At 42.7% G+C, this 22,052-nt stretch overlaps 1 protein-coding gene across 1 annotated transcript in view; it reads right to left on the reverse strand.

Annotated features, from left to right (window-relative positions):
- Positions 1-2,171: 2,171 nt before the first annotated feature.
- Dmc1 (DNA meiotic recombinase 1) overlaps positions 2,172-22,052 on the reverse strand; it is a 42,577-nt gene continuing 22,696 nt past the window's right edge. Inside the window, 2 exon segments of the mRNA NM_001130567.1 lie at positions 2,172-3,260; positions 9,469-9,585. Of these exon segments, the coding sequence (NP_001124039.1) occupies positions 3,191-3,260; positions 9,469-9,585 (187 nt within the window). The 3' untranslated portion in view covers positions 2,172-3,190.

Raw genomic sequence — 22,052 nt, forward strand, 5'->3', positions numbered from 1 at the left:
GAGGTAGCAGGTTCATGTCCTGAAAACATGTTTGCGATCTGGGCACCTCTGGTGGCAGAAGTCAGCTCTTCAGTGAGCTTTTCAGTTCCCCGAGCCGATGAGTTTCTTGATATGTCCATGCTAGTTTGAGTTTCTGTGGATTGCAACCAGGGGTGTTGACTGGGGCAGGACATTGGATCACACTGTGAACCCTGACACTGTGGTGTTTACTGGGAACGCCTGTTTCTAGTTGTGGTGTTGCTCAGCACACAGCTTTAGTCTCTCTGGCTGGAATACAGACATGCCCTTAGTACACACCTTTAAATCCCAAACAGTCATGGTAAAGTTAGTTTGTAGAAGGAAGCACCATGTTTGAAAGTGATGTCCAACTGAGTGGCAGACAAAGTGATGAATCAGAGAAAGATTTGACAGACTAGGATACGCCCCACTCTCATGAGAAGAGAGGAAAGAGAGGCAGTGAAAGAGGGAGAGGCAAAAAAAAAAAAAAAGAAAGAGGGAGAGGCACAGAGGGAGAGGAAGAAAGAGGAGGCAGTTTTCTGTGAGAGTATTACAGAGACAGATTGAAGAGAGAACAAGTAGACAAAGGTGAAGACGGAATGACACAGAGAACAAGAAGGAGCCAGGTTAGAACAGATTCCTAGAGTTAGTTTGAGCCCAAGGAGAGACTGAGAGAGAAAAGCCAAATTGAATCAGTTACCATGGAGAGGAGTTTGAGTCAGAACAGCTGAGTTGACCAGCCAGCCAGAGCTCAGAAAAAGCTAGTGAGCTTATTCAGCACTAAGTCTCAGAGGCTGAAAACATTCTAGGCCTAGATAAGATTGTATGGAAGCTACAAGCCTTCAGGACTAGGCCTAGGTTAGCGGACGGAGGCAGGAAGTCTCAGAGACAATTACATCAGGTGAATAAAAGATATTTTACATGACATTTTTTTTCTCTGTGTTTCTACCACTGCTCCTTGTCCTCTAAAATGGAGGGTGGGAGGGCAGACCACTTTCTAAACTCTGGAAGGAAAATGACAGACAACCCAGTTGCTTTGGTCACAGTTAACAAAGTGAATCCTGGCTTAGAACAGCTCAAAGTATACCCGTTGCTGGCCCAAACACCTATAAGGTTTGTTGAGTTCTCATAAAAGTTGACCCCAAATATCAGTTTCTCTTCAATCTCCATGGTCCCAGTTTCTGTTTCCCCAAGCAGGACACATCACAGTTAAGTAGAAAGGAGTCTGGTCTAAGCAGCATGCTATAACTAAATAAGGTCTCCTCCTAGAATGGCAGGCCTTTGGGTTGAACCCTGGTTTCTGATCCCACTGTCAATTGCTGAGCTAGAAAGAAATTTAAAATGCCAAAATATGTGGGGAGAGGTGTTGTGTCCCTTTAATGTCAGCATTTGGGAAGCAGAGGCAGACAGATCTCTATGAGTTCAGGAACAGCCTGGTCTACAAAGGGAGTTCCAGGAGAGCCAGGGATGTTACACAGAGAAACTCTGTCTTGAAAAACAAACAGAAGCCAAAATCGTAGGCTCAGAAAGTTCTTTTTGAAGATTATTTATTTATTATGTACAGTGTTCTGCTTGCCTGTATGCCTGCACACCACAAGAGGGCATCGGATCCCATTACAGATGGTTGTGAGCCTCCATGTGGTTGCTGGGGATTGAACTCAGGACCTTTGGAACAGCCAGCACTCTTAACCTCTGAGCTATTTCTCCAGCCCCAGAAAGTTTGTTTGTTTGTTTGTTTGTTTTAATGCATTTAGTAACAAATTCCTTTCTTAGAACAAAACAATGCTTCAGAAATAGCATGGTAAAGTGGTTTATTTAAGAGAATTTGCAGAATGTAGAAAATCTGTTCCTAGATGCTTTTGTTCCTGCTTTATTTCAGAGGAGCCCCTTCTGTGGTTTTACAGGAGAAAAGGGCTGAAGGGCTCTGCCTCCCAGGACCCTCATGCTGAGTGCTTTCTGCTGCCCCAGGGAGCTCTCAGCCCTTTGTGGTCTATGCTTGACCCTTCCTCCCCTACATTAGGACTTCATGCTAAGGGTCAATCCAAAGTCTCACCTTTCGCTCTCTCACTTTCTTGAGCATTAGTCCCTTCTCCTGTGTGCTGCTCCTTGAGGCAGGACCCACACTTCATCTAGAAGTAGCCAGGAAATGACTGCATGGAGAATCAGAAATCTTTGGTAGCCAATACTTTATTTATTTTTTGGATTTTCATGTTAGGTAATACAATATAAAAGATCACCTGTAGCAATTACAGATTACTATTTTAATTTTTAAATAGTCTCACACAGACTCAAAACCAATGTTCTTTCACAAATTCTATTAATGTCTCAGTTCTAGATTTTACATTTATATTAGCTCCAAAATAAAAAAAAAAAACAAACAAACCCTTTGAACTCTCTATCAAACCTCAAGGCATGCCTGTTTTGGACAGTGTTGTCAGAGCCCAGGCTAGCTTTGAACTTACCGCGGAGCTAAAGCTACTTAGACCTCCCAAATATTGAGATTACAGGTGTGCACCATCATGCCCAATTACCATAATACATTTTAAAAAGACATTTCAACTTGACAAACCAAATGATTTAAAGAGTTGGCTTAATGTTTCTCTTCTATCATTGCAAAGATGGATATGAAGGCTGCCGGGTGAATACAAATAGCTCGTGTATACTCTAAACATCTCCTCACATCTCTCTCTTGGGGAAGAGCATCCAGTTCCCTAGTCCCAGCACCATAGTGCTGTGTCCCAACACAGCTGGCTGAGAAGCCTGGGCTTTCGGGGGCTGATAATCTCTGAGCTCCTTTGAATTTTTGTGTGCTCAATGGCTCACTGTGGTAGGCAGATGGGAGGGCACTGGGTACCCCTTCCCCAATACCTGACAGGCATACTTTTGCATATGTGGCTATCAACTGATTCAAGAATATGTATGCATATTTCTGAATCAACATGCAGTGTGTGTGTGTGTGTATATATATATATATATATATATATATATATATATATATATGTTATATATAGTTGGTTACATATCAGGAAGGAACTTTTAAGATAAATATAAGCTTTACATCTCTTTTGCTGACTTTCTTTTAATAACACATGGGAAAAAAACAAACTCTTATTTCAAGATGTAAATTGAAGACTGCTTCCCACTTCTCCAGTCCCTAATAAGCAGCAAGAAGCAGTCTGTACCCATTCCCCACCTACTCCTTGGCATCCCCGATCCCTCCAGTGGTTATTGCGAAGGTGGCTTCATTTTCAGGCATCTCAGGGCTGCGGAATACAAGGGAACAGAAGTTTATAAAAAGCTCTGTTTCTATAAATACTGTGCACATGTCACACTCATCACGTTCCCATCAGTCTGCGTCTCCAGAGACACTGCAGAGCTGGTACAGCTAAATGTGGACTCCAGAACTTACCTAGCAGTGTTATCAACCCTCGCAAACATTTGTTAAACAACTTCTAAATATAAGGTTTTGAATGTCAAGAAAATTACTCCCAAACTTGGAAACAGGCAAATCAGGATAAACTGGGTGTTTTTTTTCAGGGTAGTTAGAGGCCTGTGGCACAGGTCCTATGGGGTTTGTCTGACTCCTTGAGGGTGCATCTTTCTTCAGGTTTGGTAACAGAAGGAAAGCTGAAAAGGCTTTGAACTAAGGCAGAGAGGCCTGAGCTCCTGCAGTGGAGAAAGCTGGTTGTCCAGCATGTCCTCCAGCTTCCTGGTGGAATAAACACCATTGAGTGCTGAATTGTAGAGATTGACTAATTTTGATCAATGGATTCATTTCTTAATTCCCTATTTGACTAAACACGTGATACTTTGAGTTTTCTTGTGATTTAGTTAAAAACCCTTACTAGTTTTCATTAGTTGGTGACTTTACGATCTTTAATGTGGGCTGGTAAGATGGCTCAGCACTAGATCAATTACTTATTGATAAATAAGTAAGAGCAGTTACTGCTAAGGTGATAAGGGGTCACCTGAGTGATCCCACACTACATCATTGTGTTAGGGTGAAAGGCAAGTGTTGCTGAGTACGGGGGATGAGCTACGTGGGTGGGCACTGGGTAGTTGGTTGGAAGGTAACTTCAGTGGTTGGCAGTCAGCAGGGAACTTTTTGCTCTGTGTGTAGTGCTGGAGACGGACCTCAGTCTTGAACAGGATAGACAAGTGGTCTTCCACCTAGCTACACTCACGTAACTCAGGCTGTGCTTAATTAAACTCTCCAAGCAGACAGGGATGACCTTGAGCTTCTGGTCTTCCTCCCACCCCCTCCTGAGTGCTGCAGTTGGGGACAGGCACCACCACACCTGGTTTCAGGAAATGCTGAGAATGAAAGCCAGGGCTTCAAGTGATACAGGGCGCCCACCCTACCAACTGATCTCTCCTGCCCATCCCTTTTGTCATTTCAACCTTTTTTTCCTTGAGACAGGGTCTCCCTATGTATTCCCATCTGCCCTGGTACTCTCTGCGTACTTCAGGCTGGCGTCCGCCGACCTCTGCTAGGATTAATTACTTTTTTTAGGTAGGATCTGACTATGGTGTGTGTGTGTGTGTGTGTGTGTGTGTGTGTGTGTGTGTGTGTGTGTACAGGCATGCTTGCTAGTTATGTGTATAATATGTGGAAGCTACAAATTGACATCCAATAACTTCTGTCAGTCTTTACTTTGTTTTAAAGACAGGGTCTTTCCTAAATCTGGAGTACTCCACTTCAGCCGCACTTGATCAGCAAGCCCCAGAATCCTTTTCTTTCCCCAGTGCTGGAATTATTGACAAATACCATTAGCTCTTATGTGAGTACTACTGAGCCCCCTCCAAACTCAGGTCCCCACACTTGTGTAGAAACACCTGATTCACTGAGCCCTCTCCCCGTCCTGGAGAAGGTCACATTTGACCAAAGGCTTGAAGTAGGTGGGGAAGTTGGTTAGGTAAAGGCTTTGTGGGGAGGGTTATTCTAGGCAGAGGAAACAAGTGGGAGGACAGTCTTCAGGTAGGGGCCTGCCCGGCAGTGCCTTTGGTAGAAGATCACAAGTTAAGACCTGCCTGGGCTACATAACATCTCACTTCAGGAAAGGGGAATGGGGCGGGCAGGAGAGATCAGTTGGTAGGGTGGGCGCCCTGTATCACTTGAAGCCCTGGCTTTCATCCTCAGCATTTCCTGAAACCAGGTGTGGTGGTGCCTGTCCCCAACTGCAGCACTCAGGAGGGGGCGGGAGGAAGATCAGAAGCTCAAGGTTATCACTGTCTGCATGGAGAGTTTGAGCACAGCCTGAGCTATGTGAAACCCTGTCTCAAAAACAGCAATGGTAGGGGTTGGGGATTTAGTTCAGTGGTAGAGCGCTTGCCTAGCAAGCACAAGGCCCTGGGTTTGGTCCCCAGCTCAAAAAACAAAAAAAAACCCAAAAACCAAAAACCAAAAACAAAAACAAAAACAAAAAAAAAAAACCCAGCAATGGTGGAAGCCTAGGGGGCAAGGGCCACATAGCCCTTTACCTGATCATCTTTCCCACCTACTTCAAGCCTTTGGTCAAATGTAACCTTCTCCAGGACGGGGAGAGGGCTCAGTGGGTCAGGTGCTTCTACACAAGTGTGGGGACCTGAGTTTGGAGGAGCCACATAAAAGAATCAAGGAATGGGGGTGAGGTCAGTGGTGGGGCTGGAGAGCTGGCTCAGAGATTGAGAGCGCTTGCTGCTCTTACAGAGGAGCAGGGTTCAGTTCCCAACACTGTGAAGCCCACGTAGCTGCTCACGACTGTCTGTTTCTGAGGGCTCTGGTGCCCTCTTTTGGCCTCCATAAGTAGCAGGGATGCATATGCACATACACACTCAGGCAAACAATCATACGCATACAGTAAAAATAAACATAAATTAAAAAGCCATTCATGGGGCTGGAGAGATGGCTCAGCGGTTAAGAGCTCCGACTGCTCTTCAAGAGGTCCTGAGTTCAATTCCCAGCAACCACATGGTGGCTCACAACCGTCTGTAAAGAGATCTGATGCCCTCTTCTGGTGTGTCTGAAGACAGCTACACTGTGCTTGTATACATAAAATAAATAAATAAATAAATCTTTAAAAAACTTATTTACATAAAAAAAGCCATTCATGGACTGCTTTGTAAATGGCTACTTGGGCTTGGTTTTAAGTTTTGAGAAGCCTGGTGAGTTCTCTGGCAGAGCAGCAAGTTGACTGCTAGGCTATCTCTTCAGCCCCAGTTTTGATATCTTAAGTTCTGATCTAGTTTTGCTGTTTTGATATAAGATGTACATGTCTTTGTTTATTTGCAACAGGTCTCACTCACTCTCTAGCCCAGACTCATCTGGAATTCACTATGTGGCCTCGCTGACCTCACATTAGCAGCAATCCTCCTGTGTCAGCCTCTAATTCTGAGAGTACAGTCATGAGCCACCACATCTGACTTGACTCAAGTTTATGGGAACTTGACATGACTGACCTGGTCGACAATGTACTGTTCCAATGCCTTACTGAATTTGCAAGGCTGAAGCAACCTTTTAGGTCAATAAGAATGGTAGGAACTGGGCTGGAGAGATGGAGTGGTTAGAGCACTGACTACTCAGAGGTCCTGAGTTCAAATCCCAGCAACCACATGGTGGCTCACAACCATCTGTAACGGGACCTGATGCCCTCTTCTGGTGTGCATGAAGACAGCTACAGTGTACTCATATAATAAATAAATCTTTAAAAAAATAAGTGAGAATGAACAAAGTATTTGGATGTAGTTGGTTATGGTACACAGGTGTATCACTAGGGAGGCAACAATTAGGTGGATCTCTGTGAGTTTGAAGCCAGCCTGGTCTACATAGCCAGCTCCAAGACAGCTAAGTGAGCTTGTCTTAAAAAGCAAAGTGTTGGGGGCTGGGGATTTAGCTCAGTGGTAGAGCGCTTACCTAGGAAGCGCAAGGCCCTGGGTTCGGTCCCCAGCTCCGAAAAAAAAGAACCAAAAAACAAAAAAAACCAAAAAAAAAACCCAAAGTGTTAGGGGAAGTATTTTGGTGGGGCTAAAAAGATGACTTAGTGGTTAAGAGCACTTTTCTAGAGGTTGGATTCCCAGCACCCACATGTGGCTCACAGTTGTCCATCTGACTCCAGTCCCAGGGGATCCAATGGTCATGTCTGGCCTCTGAGGGCACTAGACACCTATGGGGCACACAGATATGCAGGTAAAACACCATACACCTATATATGCTGTGATCCATACTGAATCTAGACTGAAATCTCACCTGTTCTTTGAGAACTACTTTTTCGTCTGAGGAGAGTTACTACAAGACTTTGCCTTGTTCAGTGTTGGTTAATAAGTCAGTCACATACATTGCATTGCCTGTTATGTCTCAGGCAAGCAAACAGTGTGCAACTGTCACATTTATTGTCTATACGGGATGACACAGTATACAAATCATCACGGGTGGAATGGATGTATCTCTCTCTCTCTCTCTCTCTCTCTCTCTCTCTCTCTGTGCATGTGTGTGTGTGTGTGTGTGTGTGTGTGTGTGTGGTATATGTTTTTGCATCCAGGTATGCACATTCATGTATGCATATGTAGAAGCAGAAAGAGGAGGTTGGATATCTTCTTTATTGCCATATTATTTGTTTATTTATTTAGGTTTTCTCTCTGTAACAAGGTTTCTCTGTGTAGCCCTGGCTGTCCTGGAAGTCTCTCTGTAGACCAGGCTGGCCTTAAACTTACAATAATCCACCTGCCTCTACCTCCATGGCCGGGATTAAAAGTGTGCAGCACCCCGCCCAGCTTCCATTTTATGTTTGAGACAATGTCACACGGAACTTTTTTTAGGTCTCAGGCCCTCCATATGTGTAGAAATGAACTCAAGCTGGACTCATAGAGACTAGAGAGAGGCCAGCATTCCTCAGGAACTTGTGAAACTGGTGTACCTTTCCCAAGAAGAGTCCCTCCCCAGCTCCTCACCCTCCACATACTCCTCGCTTTCCCCCACTGCTTCCTGCACCATCTGTCCCCTACTTCGTGCCCTCCTGGGCTGGGCTCTCTCGCTGCCTTCACCGGCTCTCGTGCTCTGCTTCCCTCGCCCTGGCCATCTACAGTTCGTTTCTTTCTCTCTCTGCCCTGGACTCTTCCAGATGCCTCCATATCTTCTTTCTCTAACCCACAATAAAAACCTTCCCCCAGAGTCAGCGGTGGCGCACACTTTTAGGCCCAGGACTCAGGAGACAGAGGCAGGCAGATTTCTGAGTTTAAAGTCAGCCTGGTTTACAGACTGAATTCTAAGACAGCCAGGGCTACACAGAGAAACCCCTTGTCAACAAACAAACAAAGAACAAAAAGAAACAAAACAAAAAACAAACTTACAAACTCCTCTCCCCTCCCTCCCCACTGCAGTGTCTTTACTGTCCCCACCACAAACAAAAAGTACTGTGGTGGACTGAACTATAGAGACTAAGCAAGGTTCCCTGAGATGCTGTTATCTAACTAGTTAAATTAATTTTATTTTATTCAGTGGGGATGAAATCCAGGGTATTGCCTAAGCTAGGAAGCACACTGCCCCTGAACTATATCTCCAACCCTTCTTTTAGGGAATTTTTTGGAGGCAGGGTTTCACTCTGTAGCCCAAGCTGGGTTAGAACTTACTGCATAGCTGGTCTCAAATTTGCAACAATTCTCCTGCCTCCTAAGTGCTGGGTTTACACACACTCCCAGCTCCCAGCTATTTATTAATTTCTTTGAGATACTATTTACAGCAAAGACCACTCTGGCCTATAATTTACAACCTTTTGCTTTAGCTTCCTGAGCTGGGATTAGAGATATGTGTCACCATACCTGGTTTAAGAGAGTGATGTTGGGGTTGGGGATTTAACTCAGTGGTAGAGCGCTTGCCTAGCAAGTGCAAGGCCCTGGGTTCGGTCCCCAGCTCTGAAAAAAAGAAAAGAAAAAAAAAAAAAGGAGAGAGAATGATGTCTAAACTGACATCTAAAAAGAAATGTTGGGCTGGAGAGATGGCTCAGCGGTTAAGAGCACCCGACTGCTCTTCCAGAGGTCATGAGTTCAATTCCCAGCAACCACATGGTGGCTCACAACCATCTGTAAAGAGATCTGATGCCCTCTTCTGGTGTATCTGAAGACAGCTACAGTGTACTTATATATAATAAATGAATAAATAAAAAAAAATTTAAAAAGAAATGTTAACCTGGACAAAAAAGAAAGAGGAACTTGTTCTTGTATTGTGTACTTCCCCAGAACCTAACAGCCCTCAACCGAAGTGGGTGTGATGTCACTGCTCGCGTCACTGCATGCTCTGGAATGGCAGAGGCTGATAAATTTGACTACAGAACCCCAAGCCCCTAGCACAGAGTGCAAGGAGGTACTTCCTGATCAGTGGCATAATATTTGAGAAGGAAATTCAAGTAAATAGTATCTGTCAGGGAGTAAGTAGTCTCAGGGGTGGCAATCCTGTTTAAAGGCACGCGTACAGGATCTGAGGAACAAGGAAATACATACCTGTCATAAATCTTGGCAATCCTCAGTTCTCCTCTTCCCTTTCGCAAGCTTATTCTTGTTGTTGAAGCGTGAGCCAGAATGTGTCCGCCAATGGGTTTTTTGGGATCAGCCTGGAAGCTGAATCAATAAAACACTTCTTCAGGTTTCATTTGGAAATACAGTGGCACTTTGCAAGGATGATGAAAATGGGATTGCAGGATGGCGTGGGAGTCTATTCTGTCTGTCTGTCTCTCCGTGTGTGTGTGTGTGTGTGTGTGTGTGTGTGTGTGTGTGTGTGTACAGATTTCAGAGGTGACACTCAGGTATGCCTTAGGAGTCATATGTTTGAGACAGGGACAGGTAGTCTCTGGAACCTGGCAGGCTTACTGCTTAGGCGAGGCTGGATGGGCTGTGAGGTGGAGATTGGCCTGTCTCCACCTCTCAGCACTGACATTACAAACTTTTGCCACTATGACTGTCTTTGTATGTGGTTATTGGGGATTAAACTCGGACCTCATGCTTTGATAGCAAATACTTTACAACGGAGCTCTCTCCCTAGCTCCCAGATCTGTAATCTAAAACAAACAGGAGAGGCTTATATGCAAACTGTGGAGGCCAGCGTGTAAAGATACTGTCCCACTGCCATCTAGATTAGGCTTCAGAGAGTCCCTGATAAGCAGTTCCTCTTTTGTTGTTTTTGTTTCTTTGAGACTAGATTAGCTAGAAAGTAATTCATAATCTTCCTCCCTTTTCATGTTCTGTTTGAATTTTTAAAAGTAAATTACAATTGAAGCTTGGGTTAGAACATTTGCTTACAATGTTTAAGGCCCTGGGCTCAATCCTTAGCACGCGCGCGTGCACACACACACACACACACACACACACACACACACATTGATAAATGACTATTTTAAAAGTACAAACAAGGGTTAGGGATATAGGGACAAAGGTAGAGTGCTTGCCTAGTATTCCCAAGACCCTGGGTTCAACTCCCAGGATCACAGAGAGAGAGAGAGAGAGAGAGAGAGAGAGAGAGAGAGAGAGAGAGAGAGAGAGAGAGAATAAAATATTCGTTATCTTAGCATAACAGTAGAGGTTAAAATTGTCCTTAAAAATTACAAATAGTGGATTTATTTATTCACTAACTCATTTGTCAGGAATATTTACTAGTGGCGTAAGTGCCTAGCACTGCTTTAGTGTGATGATTAAGAATTATCTAAGGTAGGAAGATGGAAAATTGAGGCAGAAGTATTTAAAGTTCAAGGCAAGCCTGGGCTATACGGTGAAACTTTATCTCTAAATAGGTAAAAAAAAAAAAAACTGACAAATACTCCAGACTTTCTCCTTGAGGCTTAGTAATTAAAAGCAAATTGTGAACTCCTCCCTTCCCTCTTCTTCTGTAGTGCTGTAGATAGAACCCAGGGCCTCACATATACTAGGCCAGCGTTTTACTACTAAGCTACACCCTCATTCCAGAGAGCCTTTTACATTTTTTTAAATTATTTTCTGTGATGAGAGTTTGTCTTCACGTGTATCTGTGCACCACATGTGCTGGTCCTTCAGGAGATGGTGAGCCTCCATGTGGGTGATGGGAATTGAACCTAGGTCCTTTGCAACAACAGCAAGTGCTCTTTTTTTTTTTTTTCTTTTTTTCGGAGCTGGGGACCAAACTCAGGGCCTTGCACTTGCTAGGCAAACGCTCTACCACTGAGCTAAATCCCCAACCCCAGCAGCAAGTGCTCTTAATGACTGATCCAACTCTCTAGTCCCCAGAGCGCCTCTTTCTTGTTCATTAATTGTATGTGGAGTCCTTCAGTGTTACATGTTATGAAGGTACAGTGAGAACAATATTGGAAATACTTCTATCGTTGTTGCCCATAGTTTATTTCTCTAGATATGGATATTTAAGGAATAAAGTCTTAAAACTGGGTGTAGTGGTATGTGCTGTAATCCTAATGCTGGGGAGGTAGAAGACTCCTGATGCTTGCTGGTCACCCAGTCTAGCTGAGTTGGTAAGCTCCAGGTTCAGTGAGAGAGCCTGTCCCAAAATTAAGGTGGGAAACGGCTGAGGAAGACATCTGATGTCAACTTCTAGTCTGCACACACATGTATACACACACACACACACACACACATACACACACATGCATGCACACTTCTCCATTCACAAAAATATGTGTACATATACAAAAACGGTAAGCTCTTAACTATGTAGTCATTGTGATTCAAAAATTATAACAGCAAAGAAGTTACAAATAATACTGATATTCCCCTGAGAGATACTTGAGGACTAACACTCACAATGCCAAAAAGTAAATATTTCTTCTTTGAAAGAAAGAAACAACAACAAAAACCAAACAAAAACCAAAATGAAACAAAAAGGGGGGATTTATTTAAGTATTTTTGAAAATGATGTGTATGTGGGTATGTGCATGTGGTAAAGTTGTCCACAAAGGTAAGAGCCATCAGGTCCCCAGCCCTCCCCTGGCTGGAGTTACAGCCAGTTGTGAGCCACCTGAAGTGTGTGCTGGGATCCTAAGCCAAATTTTCTATAAAAGCAGAATGTGCTCTAGCCCACTAAGTCATGTCTCTAGCCCTGAAAAATGTCACAATAACCCTAATGTCAGTGCTTCCAAAAGATCCTGGTTATAAAAGACCTCAACAAAGACTGGCATATTCAGCAGCATACAGACAGGAGTATATGCTGTGATCGTGTAGAATTGATCCCAGGATTGCAAGGGTGGTGGTTCAATATAGCAATCAACAACATACTATGTTAGTAGGATGAAGAAAAACTTAGCACAAGTATCAACTGGTAAAAAATCACCCGTAAAGGAAAGTGAGCATAAATAGCTTATATTTGATTAGAATAAATCATGACATGATATAATTTCTTTTCTTTTTTTAAAGATTTATTTATTTATACGTGAGTACACTGCAGCTGTCTTCAGACACACCAGAAGAGGGCATCAGATCCCATTACAGATGGCTGTGAGCCACCATGTGGTTGCTGAGAATTGAACTCAGGACCTCTGGAAGAGCAGTCAGTGCTCTTAACTGCTGAGCCATCTCTCCAGCCCGACATGATATAATTTCTTAACTCTGGGAAAATACAGTTCCAAGTCACTATAAATTGTGCTTGCTCCGGGCTAGAGAAATGGCTCAGTGGTTAAGAGCCACGACTGCTCTTCCAGAGGTCCTGAGTTCAATTCCTAGCAACCATATGGTGGCTCACAACCATCTGTAAAGAGATCTGATGCCCTCTTCTGGTGTATCTGAAGACAGCTACAGTGTACTTATATATAATAAATGAATAAATCTTTAAAAAAAAATTGTGCTTGCTCCATGACAGTGTTCGGGGTTTGGGATGCTTTAAATTTAAGTCTTGGTGTAATGAGGGTGTGGCTGACTGGTGTAAGATTAAATATGTAGTCTATAGGTTGGTAAGAAAGAAGTTCACTGAAGATAAAACTGCTATGACCGACTACACAGTTCTGAGTATAGACTAGAGTTGCATACCTGTATAATCTCATTATCATGTTTGTTTGTGATTGTCACAGGCAGGTATGGGCTACCTAGTGTGTGTGCCACAAACAGAAGTCCACTCCCTTAGAAGAACAGGAAGTGCTTCTAACTGCCGAGCCATCTTTCCCACCCCACAAGAACAGCTTTTGGTGCAACTGTATGGTGAAGGCAGTAGCCAGGTAGTTGAGGCTATCAACAGTCACGAAGCCAGAGGCTGATCTATCAGGATGCGGAAGCTACAGTATAGGGAAGCAAACAAGACAGCTCAGTTAGATGAGCCAGGTGTTTATAGGTCATATGGCCAGTGGGTGGTTCTTTATGGTCTCACAGGATCCCTATCCTATTCAGAAAGGCTAATAGCATTCTAATCTGAGCTCTGCGCTCTGAATCTGCAACAGTAATTTATGATTCCTTTTAGAACAAATTTATTTGTGGGTGTCTGTTCGTACACACACACACACACACATATATATATATTGTGTGTGTGTGCGTGTGTGTCTGTGAATGTGCAGAAGCCAGAAGAGCTTGCTCTCTATCACTCTCCACACATTTCTTTGAAGCATTACCTCTCCATAAAACTGGACTTCTTTTACTCGATTAGGAGGGAAGCCAGCAAGCCCAGTCAACTTCTTGCCTCCACCCCTTATTGCTGAAGCTACAGGTCTGCCTTGGATATCTGGCTTATTATGTGGGTGCTGGGATCTGAACTCTAGTTCTTATAAATGTGCAAAATGTACTCTTATCCACTACACCATCTCTCCAGCCCCTGATTTATTTATATTTTGCTTTTAGTACTATTATTCACTAATTTATTTGTTTGTTTTTGAGACAGGGTTTCTCCGTGTAGCCCTGGCTGTCCTGGGACTCACTCTGTAGACCAGGCTGGCCTCACAATCAGAGATCCACATGCTAGGATTAAAAGCATGTGCTGCCACCACCATCTGGCTAATTTTTTTAAAAAAAGATATTTTGGTACACACACACACACACACACACACACACACACACACACGCACACACCACAAAGCACAAGTGCCTTTGGAGGCCAGAAGAGAGCATAAAGGTTGTGCCACTCCCCATTACTCCCTTATCCCTAACCCCTACCAAGACTGGGAATTGGACTTGGGTCCTCTGGAAGAGCAGAAAGTACTCATATCCACTGAGCCATCTCTCCAGCTCACCTTTCTACTTTTAAGTCATTTGTTATATGACTTAAACCTAACATAGCTGCTTACAAACTTAACTAGAGTTGTACTTATTTTCTCCTCCAATATTCAAATTTCTTTTTTCTTGTTCAAGTAAGTCTTCGATGCCTTTGCACATAATTTTATCTCTGAAATGAAAGGTCCTTTCCCTACCAGGTTTACTCAGGCAGTTCCCACTCATCCCTCAGGTGCCTCCTTCTAGGAACCCGGCTCTGTGGTCTCCTGCCATGGTGTGCATTTTCCTGCACACTCCCATGCATACTCCCAGCCAGCGGTAGAGTGCTTACTTATCATGTGCAAAGCATCCCTCGCATCATAAAGGGAAAAGAAATCATCCTTCACTGTTAATCTAAATAATCCCTACTCATCTAATGTCTAGACAAGCGTGTGCCACGTGAAGGTCTTTCATTAACACTGCAATGAACACCGAGGACAATTTGGCTCTCCCTGCTTGAGGACTTTCTGGACACATGCTTGTAACATCTCTGCAAAGGAACTATACACCAGAGAGCGTCTGGCAGATGTCTAACAGAAAGACAATAGAAAGCCGGGCGTGGTGACACACACGTGTAACCTATCACTCTAGAGGCAGAGGCAGGCAGGTCTCAGAGCTCATAGCCAGCCTGCTCTACATAGGGAGGTCCAGGATGGCTGGGGCCACATACTGAGACCCTGTCTCAAAGATGAAAGAAAATAAATAAAAATTAGAAGATAAAGGCACATATCAAAAAGGACAGCTGGGGTTGGGGATTTAGCTCAGTGGTACAGTGCTTGCCTAGAAAGTGCAAGGCCCTGGGTTCAGTCCTCAGCTCCGAAAGAAAAAGAAAAGAAAGAAAGAAAGGAAGGAAGGAAGGAAGGAAGGAAGGAAGGAAGGAAGGAAGGAAGGAAGAAAAGAAAAAAAAAAAGGACAGCTTTCCAGGTTTCCCAGGTGATGTGATCCCCGTTGGCTGTTCTGGAAACCTGTCCACAAGAGGCACAGTGGAGCTTCTAGATAAATGGCCAAGATCTTTTTCTTAGCAAATGCTGTCACTAATGTGACCCCTACACACCATGGAGAAGAGCTTCTGGGGTTGGGGATTTAGCTCAGTGGTAGAGCGCTTGCCTAGCAAGCGCAAGGCCCTGGTAGGTTCAGTCCCCAGCTCCGGGGTAGGGGGGGGGGAAGAAAAAGAAAAAAGAGAAGAGCTTCTGCTGCTCCAGGTGAAGAGTCTGAGCAGTAGCAATGTCATCTGCAAAGGCAGAAGGGCTGTATGGAAAATTACTACGGGCTATTCAAAAGGGTTGTGAACTACAAAAAGTTATCAAAATGACTCAAACTTTGAGAGCATATTTAATCAAAGTATACTATGAAATATCAACAGTCTTAGCTTTGATAGAATTAACTTAAATTTTGTTTGCTTTATCAACAATTCTGTGTGTAACTGTGTATGGAAGTTCTAGCCTTTAACATGTATTATATAGGTCGTCAACACTTGACAATTTAATAAAATCCTATCTTACAAAGTGAACACATATATAAATTTTTATGTAAATTTAGGAGTGCCATTGAACCAAGATTTACTGAGTTCTCACTGTGAAAGACATTCTTTTAAGTCATACATGTTTCACTTTGCTTGGATTTCAGATTTAGTAATAATTTGGGTTAAAATTTGTATTCTGTACAGGGAGAATTGGTCTATGTATAGGGAGTGTGTACCACTGGTCACGTGAACTTCAAATATAGTTAAATTTCCTTTATCAGACTAGTTCTGTGCCTTTTGCTGAGTCTTACAAACTAGTTTAGATTCCCCTGAGAGGAGGATTCATTGATCCAATCACACTATTGAGGCCTGTTCCTTTTTTTTTTTTGGTTCTTTTTTTCGGAGCTGGGGACCGAACCCAGGGCCTTGCGCTTCCTAGGTAAGCGCTCTACCACTGAGCTAAATCCCCAGCCCCGAGGCCTGTTCCTTTTAACACAACTGTAGCCATTTTGTATACAGTCTCCATTTTGCTCATCAGGTGAAAATAAGTTCAGGTTCCCAGACTCCACTTCCCAGACGTAATTATCCATGGCTGACACTAAAGAATGCTACTAATAAGCCAAAAAGGTTATGGTTGAATTACTCATGCTCTGTTGTCTCAATGTACTGAAATTCCCTGGTTCACTACTCGTCCACCCCTCTCTTTCCTTATTCAGGACCAATCAGCTTAAAGGTTAGCTGAGAATACTCTGTCTAGTTAACCAAAATGTTGGACTGCTCCCTCCTTGCTTTTTAAACTTTTGAACCTGTTTTTTCTTATAAAAAGCCTACTTTCAGGACAGATGGGTACTACAATTAGGCACCCAAGTCCTTTTTGTGAACGTTCAGTCTTGGGGTGTGCATTCAATAAACTATTCTTGCTTAACTGAGATCAGTGTTTGTATGGTTTGTGTGGCAATTCCTGAACCCCAACACACACCTCTGCTTAAAGGCTGAGGACCCTGAACCTTTCTGTTCCTGGTCATTTCACTAAAATAGGTGTATTCCTGCAAAGTCTGGGAGACAACATGCTAGTTTTCCCTTGGGCAGCCCTGATGTGTTGTGTGGTTTATGAACTTTAAAATTAAACCCGAGTTCAAGGGCTGGTTTGTCAGCTCTGAGACCTCAGGAAAACTGTTTAACCATTCTGTTTCTGACTCTTCATGAAGAATCATAATGGTACCAACCAGTAGGACAATTGTAAGATTAAGCCAGGCAAAGCCTTAGCTTAGTGACTATGGCTATTATCTGCTGTTCTGATCTTGACTCAAATATTTACTACCTATTTCATAGTAAAATGGGGAGTGGGGTGGACTCCTGACCTTTTAGGACTGTTGTGAGGACTCAAGACACTATGAATAACTTATTGGGAGCCACCCTATACCAGGAACCATGGCTGCTCATTTATATACATTAGCACTACCGTGTTAGCAAACCTATCACATAAGAGATCTTCAATAAATGGTAGTTATTATTTAATTAAACATTTCAATTTAAACAGTCATCTTTCAATGAAACATAGTCCAAGAAATTTTTCTTCAAATGTCTGCACTTCCTGACGGCTGTAGCAGTCACAGGGTTGAAGTGACATATAAGGAGGTGGTTACAGCCTGCACTCTTCCAGAGGGCTTTAATTTACATCTATTTCTGACCAAGTTAACAGCATCAGAAAGCCTCCCACGTCCCTCCTATAGCCTTTTACATTTTCTTCTCCTCTCATTTCCTCTTTTCTGTGGAGAATGAGGGAGCAGGTGGGGGTAGATATTAGGATAAGGAGGAACAGAAAGAGCTTTTCCCACTCTGGTTGAACAGGACATGGCATATCCCATAATTCTGGTCTTAGCTGAGGTCATGAAGAATAGATCTGAGATGAAATTAGATAGATTGGAAGAACACAGTGAGACTAAGAAGCACCAGCGACTTTTCTTTCTTGTTTATATATTTTGTTGTTATTGTGGTGGTGGCAGTGGTGAAGGAAAGGACTCAACCCAGAGCCTTGTGAATGCTAGGTGTGCTGGCTACTTGACACCTCAACAGAAGCCAAAGGCATCTGAGAAGAAGGATCCTCTATAGGAAAATGCTTTCCTAAGATCAGGTGTACACTGGGTGTGGTGGTGCACACTGTTAACGCAGAGCTTGGCAGGCAGAGGTGGGCAGATCTCTGTGCAGGGTCAGCCTGGTCTACCAAGTGAACCCCAGTAGTAGTTGTTGTTATTGTTAAGTAATACATCCTTTCTGTCTGCTCCCAAAATATGCACACATTAAAATAGCTTCCCCCTTCATCTTTTGAAACTGGGATTCTTGTTTGGTGTGGTGGCGTGGGGTGGGGTGGGGTGGGGAGAGGTTCAACCACACACTGAGATTGGCTTCATAGAAAGCACAGGAAGGTGGAACAGGGGAAGGAGGTACATCAGGGTCACATCAGAATTACATAAGATTATACAGAGACGCTTCTGGCGCATGGTAATTAGTAAGTATACGTTCTCTTAATTGAGGGGTGAAAGAGTAAGGAGAAGAGTGGGTTTCAAATAATCTAAACACTCTGCATAAGGTCACGATGCTAGTGACCATGACATACTACTTGCTCATTTAAGTTGGCACTGTTAATAAAGTTGTAGGTCGGCATGCTTAATGAGTAAGTGACACATCCACCAGGCTGCAAAGATTGCGGATGGCTTTTTGTTTAAGAGTCACAGACACAACAGAAATGTGTGGTGACATCACGGTCTCTTTTGCTGCTTATCTGCCCTGGCGTGCAGTTTAGTGGGCCCATCCTCTGACTTTAATCTCTAGGATCCCAGGGCTGGATTGCTCCAACCCTCCAGTTGGAGTCTGTAGCCCTATCTAGGAGTCTCGCTCTGCTGTATCATACAGCAGCTCCTCGCCTCTATAATTTTGTTCTTTTTTAATACGATGTGCAATCAAGTATACATGGATACAAGCCTCAATTATTGTCAGTGTACTTGGGGATTCATACCAATTATAGTGATATTTCTTTGACAGGCTCCAGGCAAGCTGAGTTTGGAGTTCCTCAACACCAAGAAACAAAGATATTTTCTTTAGGGGAGGGTTTCTAATAGCATTGGAGATCCTTTACTTTAAAACTGTCCCCATTTTCATTTAGATGTGGTAATTTAGTGCTTTACATGAAGGCATGTATTTAATCTGTACTGTTATAATTTAATATACTTCAGAACATACTAATTACAGTGAGCATTGTGTCCTTACAGCCCTGCTAGGTGGAAGAGACTATTCACAGCGACTTACCCAGCAAAAGTACAAGGCTCTGCCCCCTTTGCTGGCTCTCTGCTTAGCTCCCTTCACTACAGACTGCTCTGCCTTCATCTTCAGTCACCCCTTTCTATTAACTCGAGTCTTCCCTCCCTGTCTCACCAGAGTAATTTCAAGATGGTTTTACTCTTTGAAACTTTTTACAAATACAAGAGAAAAGAACCTCTATCTGACCTAATTTCTTTTGCCTTGTAACTCAAGAGTGACAGTTGGGCCTCCTCAGTGCTCCCTCCCAACACCTGAAGAGAGAACAGTGCTCTTTAACTTGTACTGTTTTATCTGAATGCAACCCACTTCCTCCCTCTGAGCCAATGAGTCATTTTCTCTTTTTAAAGCAAGCCTTTAAAATCTTCCATTTCTCGTTAGTTTAAAATTAATCTCTTTGTGAAGTACTTCATGTCCTGTATACAAAAGACACTCCATAGAGAAAAGATTGCTTTAAGCATTCAAGGACTACACTACAGATGATGTGATATGGGACATATCAAGACTTTAAAATCCTGAGTTAAATAGCTAAATAGATACCATTTATCTTTTTCTTTCATTGAGACGAAGGTTTTTGTTTCTTTAGTTTGCTAATGAAGTCGCAGACTCTTGTTACCTAGTAGGTTTTCAATAATATTTGAACTAGTGAATAGTTAGGTTTTTCCTCAATCTTGTATGTTTTGAAAGATAGAGGAGTTGAACCTAAGGCTTTCCACATGCTAACCACACATCCTACCACTAAACTGTACTTTTAGTTCCCTCAATATTTTAACTTTCTTTTGACTATTTACAGTTGATTTTTCCACATTAGTTTTTTCCCTTTAGCTAACTAGAAAATACTTATAAAATGATTTGAAGGGTAAAAGATAAATCAACATGCAAAAGATGCAGCAGTGTGCTACGGCAAGCTTTTAAATGACTGACGATGGCTGGAGAGACAGCTCAGTGATGAAGAAGAGCATTGGCCACTTTTGCAGAAGACCTGAATTTGCTTCCCAGCATCAACATGGGAGATTACAACCACCTATAACAACTCCAGTTCCAGGAAATCTGGTGCTGTCCTCTGGCTCCACCTGGCACCAAGCATAATTGTGTTGCATATACTTACATGCAGGCACTCAAACATACAAAGTGAATGGATAAATAAATAATAAATAAATAAATGCCTGAAGGGAGGCACATTCATTTCAGCACAACTTAGAGAATTTTGCACTAATGCTATTAAGTATCTGCTAATGTATTTGTTTGTGTATCATTTTATATGTACAAAACAGAAGCATTGCCTTGGTTTAAAGTAAAATCACTTTGTTTTACAACATTGAAGTAATGAATAATTTAATTAAGAATTATTGACAGGTACTAAAATAAATGATGAAAGCTGATTGAAAAACATGATATCACATGATGTGAGCATCACCCACAAATCTAAATTTTGAAGAGTTATTTTTGCAGCTTTACTGATGAAGAACTCTCACAAACACCATTCCTCCCAAACATTAGTTGGCTGGATATTTTTTTAAAGCCCTGAGTGTGAGAATTTTGCATGTCTGCAGGTGACTCCCACAGACTCTTTTTAAAAAGATTTGTTTAATTAGTTAATTAATTAATTAATTAATTAAGTGAGCGAGTACACTGTTGCTGTTTTCAGACACACCAGAAGAGGGCATCAGATCCCATTTCAGAGGGTTGGGAGCCACCATGTGGTTGCTGGGAATTGAACTCAGGTCCTCTGGAAGAGCAGTCAGTGCTCTTAACCACTGAGTCATCTCTCCAGCCCAGTTGGATGTATTTTTTTTTTTTTAGACATAGATGAGCCAGCTGACCTTGAACTTATAAATATCTATTTCCTCCTCCTAAAGTTATGCATCATCATACTTGGCTCGAGAATCTTGGGTTTTGGTTGTTTTTTGTTTTGTTGAGTCACGGTCTCACTGTACAGGTTTGTCTGGCCTGGAACTTGCTGCGTAAGCTAGGCTGGCCTCAAACTCATAGAGATCTGCCTACTTCTGTCTCCTGAGTGCTAGGTTTATAGGTGTGTAGCACCATGCTTGGACAAATTTAACATCCTAGTCATGGGGCAAACTGCCATTTGTGCCTTCTAACATGGTATACTGAGAAGGACTAATATCACTTACGTAGTTTTCCTACCAAAAGCATTTTACATTTAAAATAATGAGAAAAAATAATCAGGGCCAGCTAGATGGCTCAGTAAATAAAGTCACCTGCCACAAAGCCTGACAGAATTTAATGTGCAGAATTCACAGAAGGAAAGAGGGAGCTTACTTCTGTAAGGTGTGTGTGTGTGTGTGTGTACTCATAAGTCAAAAAAGTTTTTTAAAAACTTTAAGCAACTTCAAATTGAGAGATACTGAAAATAGTTGGCCTGCTGTTCAAAAGTGTTAATGTCACAAAGGGCTGGAGAAATGGCTCATTAGCTAAGAACACATACTTCTCGAGAAAAGGACCTAAGTTCTGTTCCTGACACCCATGTTGGAGGCTCATAAGCCTCCTGTAGCATCCACACCCTCTTCTGGACTCCATAAGCACCTGTGCTCAGATGTGCACATGCCCGCACACAGACATACCCATATGCACGTGATTCAAAGATAAACCTTAAAAACCTTTAAACCAAATATCACTGTCATAAAAGTTTTTTTTTTTAAACATTTATTTATTTATTATGTATACATCATACAGCTTTCTGCCTGCATGTATGCACCTGCAGGCCAGAAGAGGGCACCAGACCTGATTATAGATGGATGTGAGCCACCATGTGGTTGCTGGGAATTGAACTCAGGACCTCTGGAAGAGCAGTCAGTGCTCTTAACCGCTGAGCCATCTCTCCAGCCCACTGTCATAAAAGTTTAATGAGGCCCTGAAGCTATTCTGATGAAAGGAAGCTATAGAGACTCAACAAGTACACATCCAGCATGCCCGCTGTTGAGGACCGTGAGCCTAAAATAACCTTCACAACTGTAATGAACAGGACGACTGGAGAAAGTTAGACATTAGATAGCATCACTGTTGATATTAAACAGCATGTGTTAATTGTACTGTGATTATGAAGGAGAATGTTCTTGCTTTTAGAAGACATATGCTGAAG

This window comes from Rattus norvegicus, chromosome 7 (assembly GCF_021556685.1).
Source record: "Rattus norvegicus strain SHRSP/BbbUtx chromosome 7, alternate assembly SHRSP_T2T, whole genome shotgun sequence".
Taxonomy (NCBI): domain Eukaryota; kingdom Metazoa; phylum Chordata; class Mammalia; order Rodentia; family Muridae; genus Rattus; species Rattus norvegicus.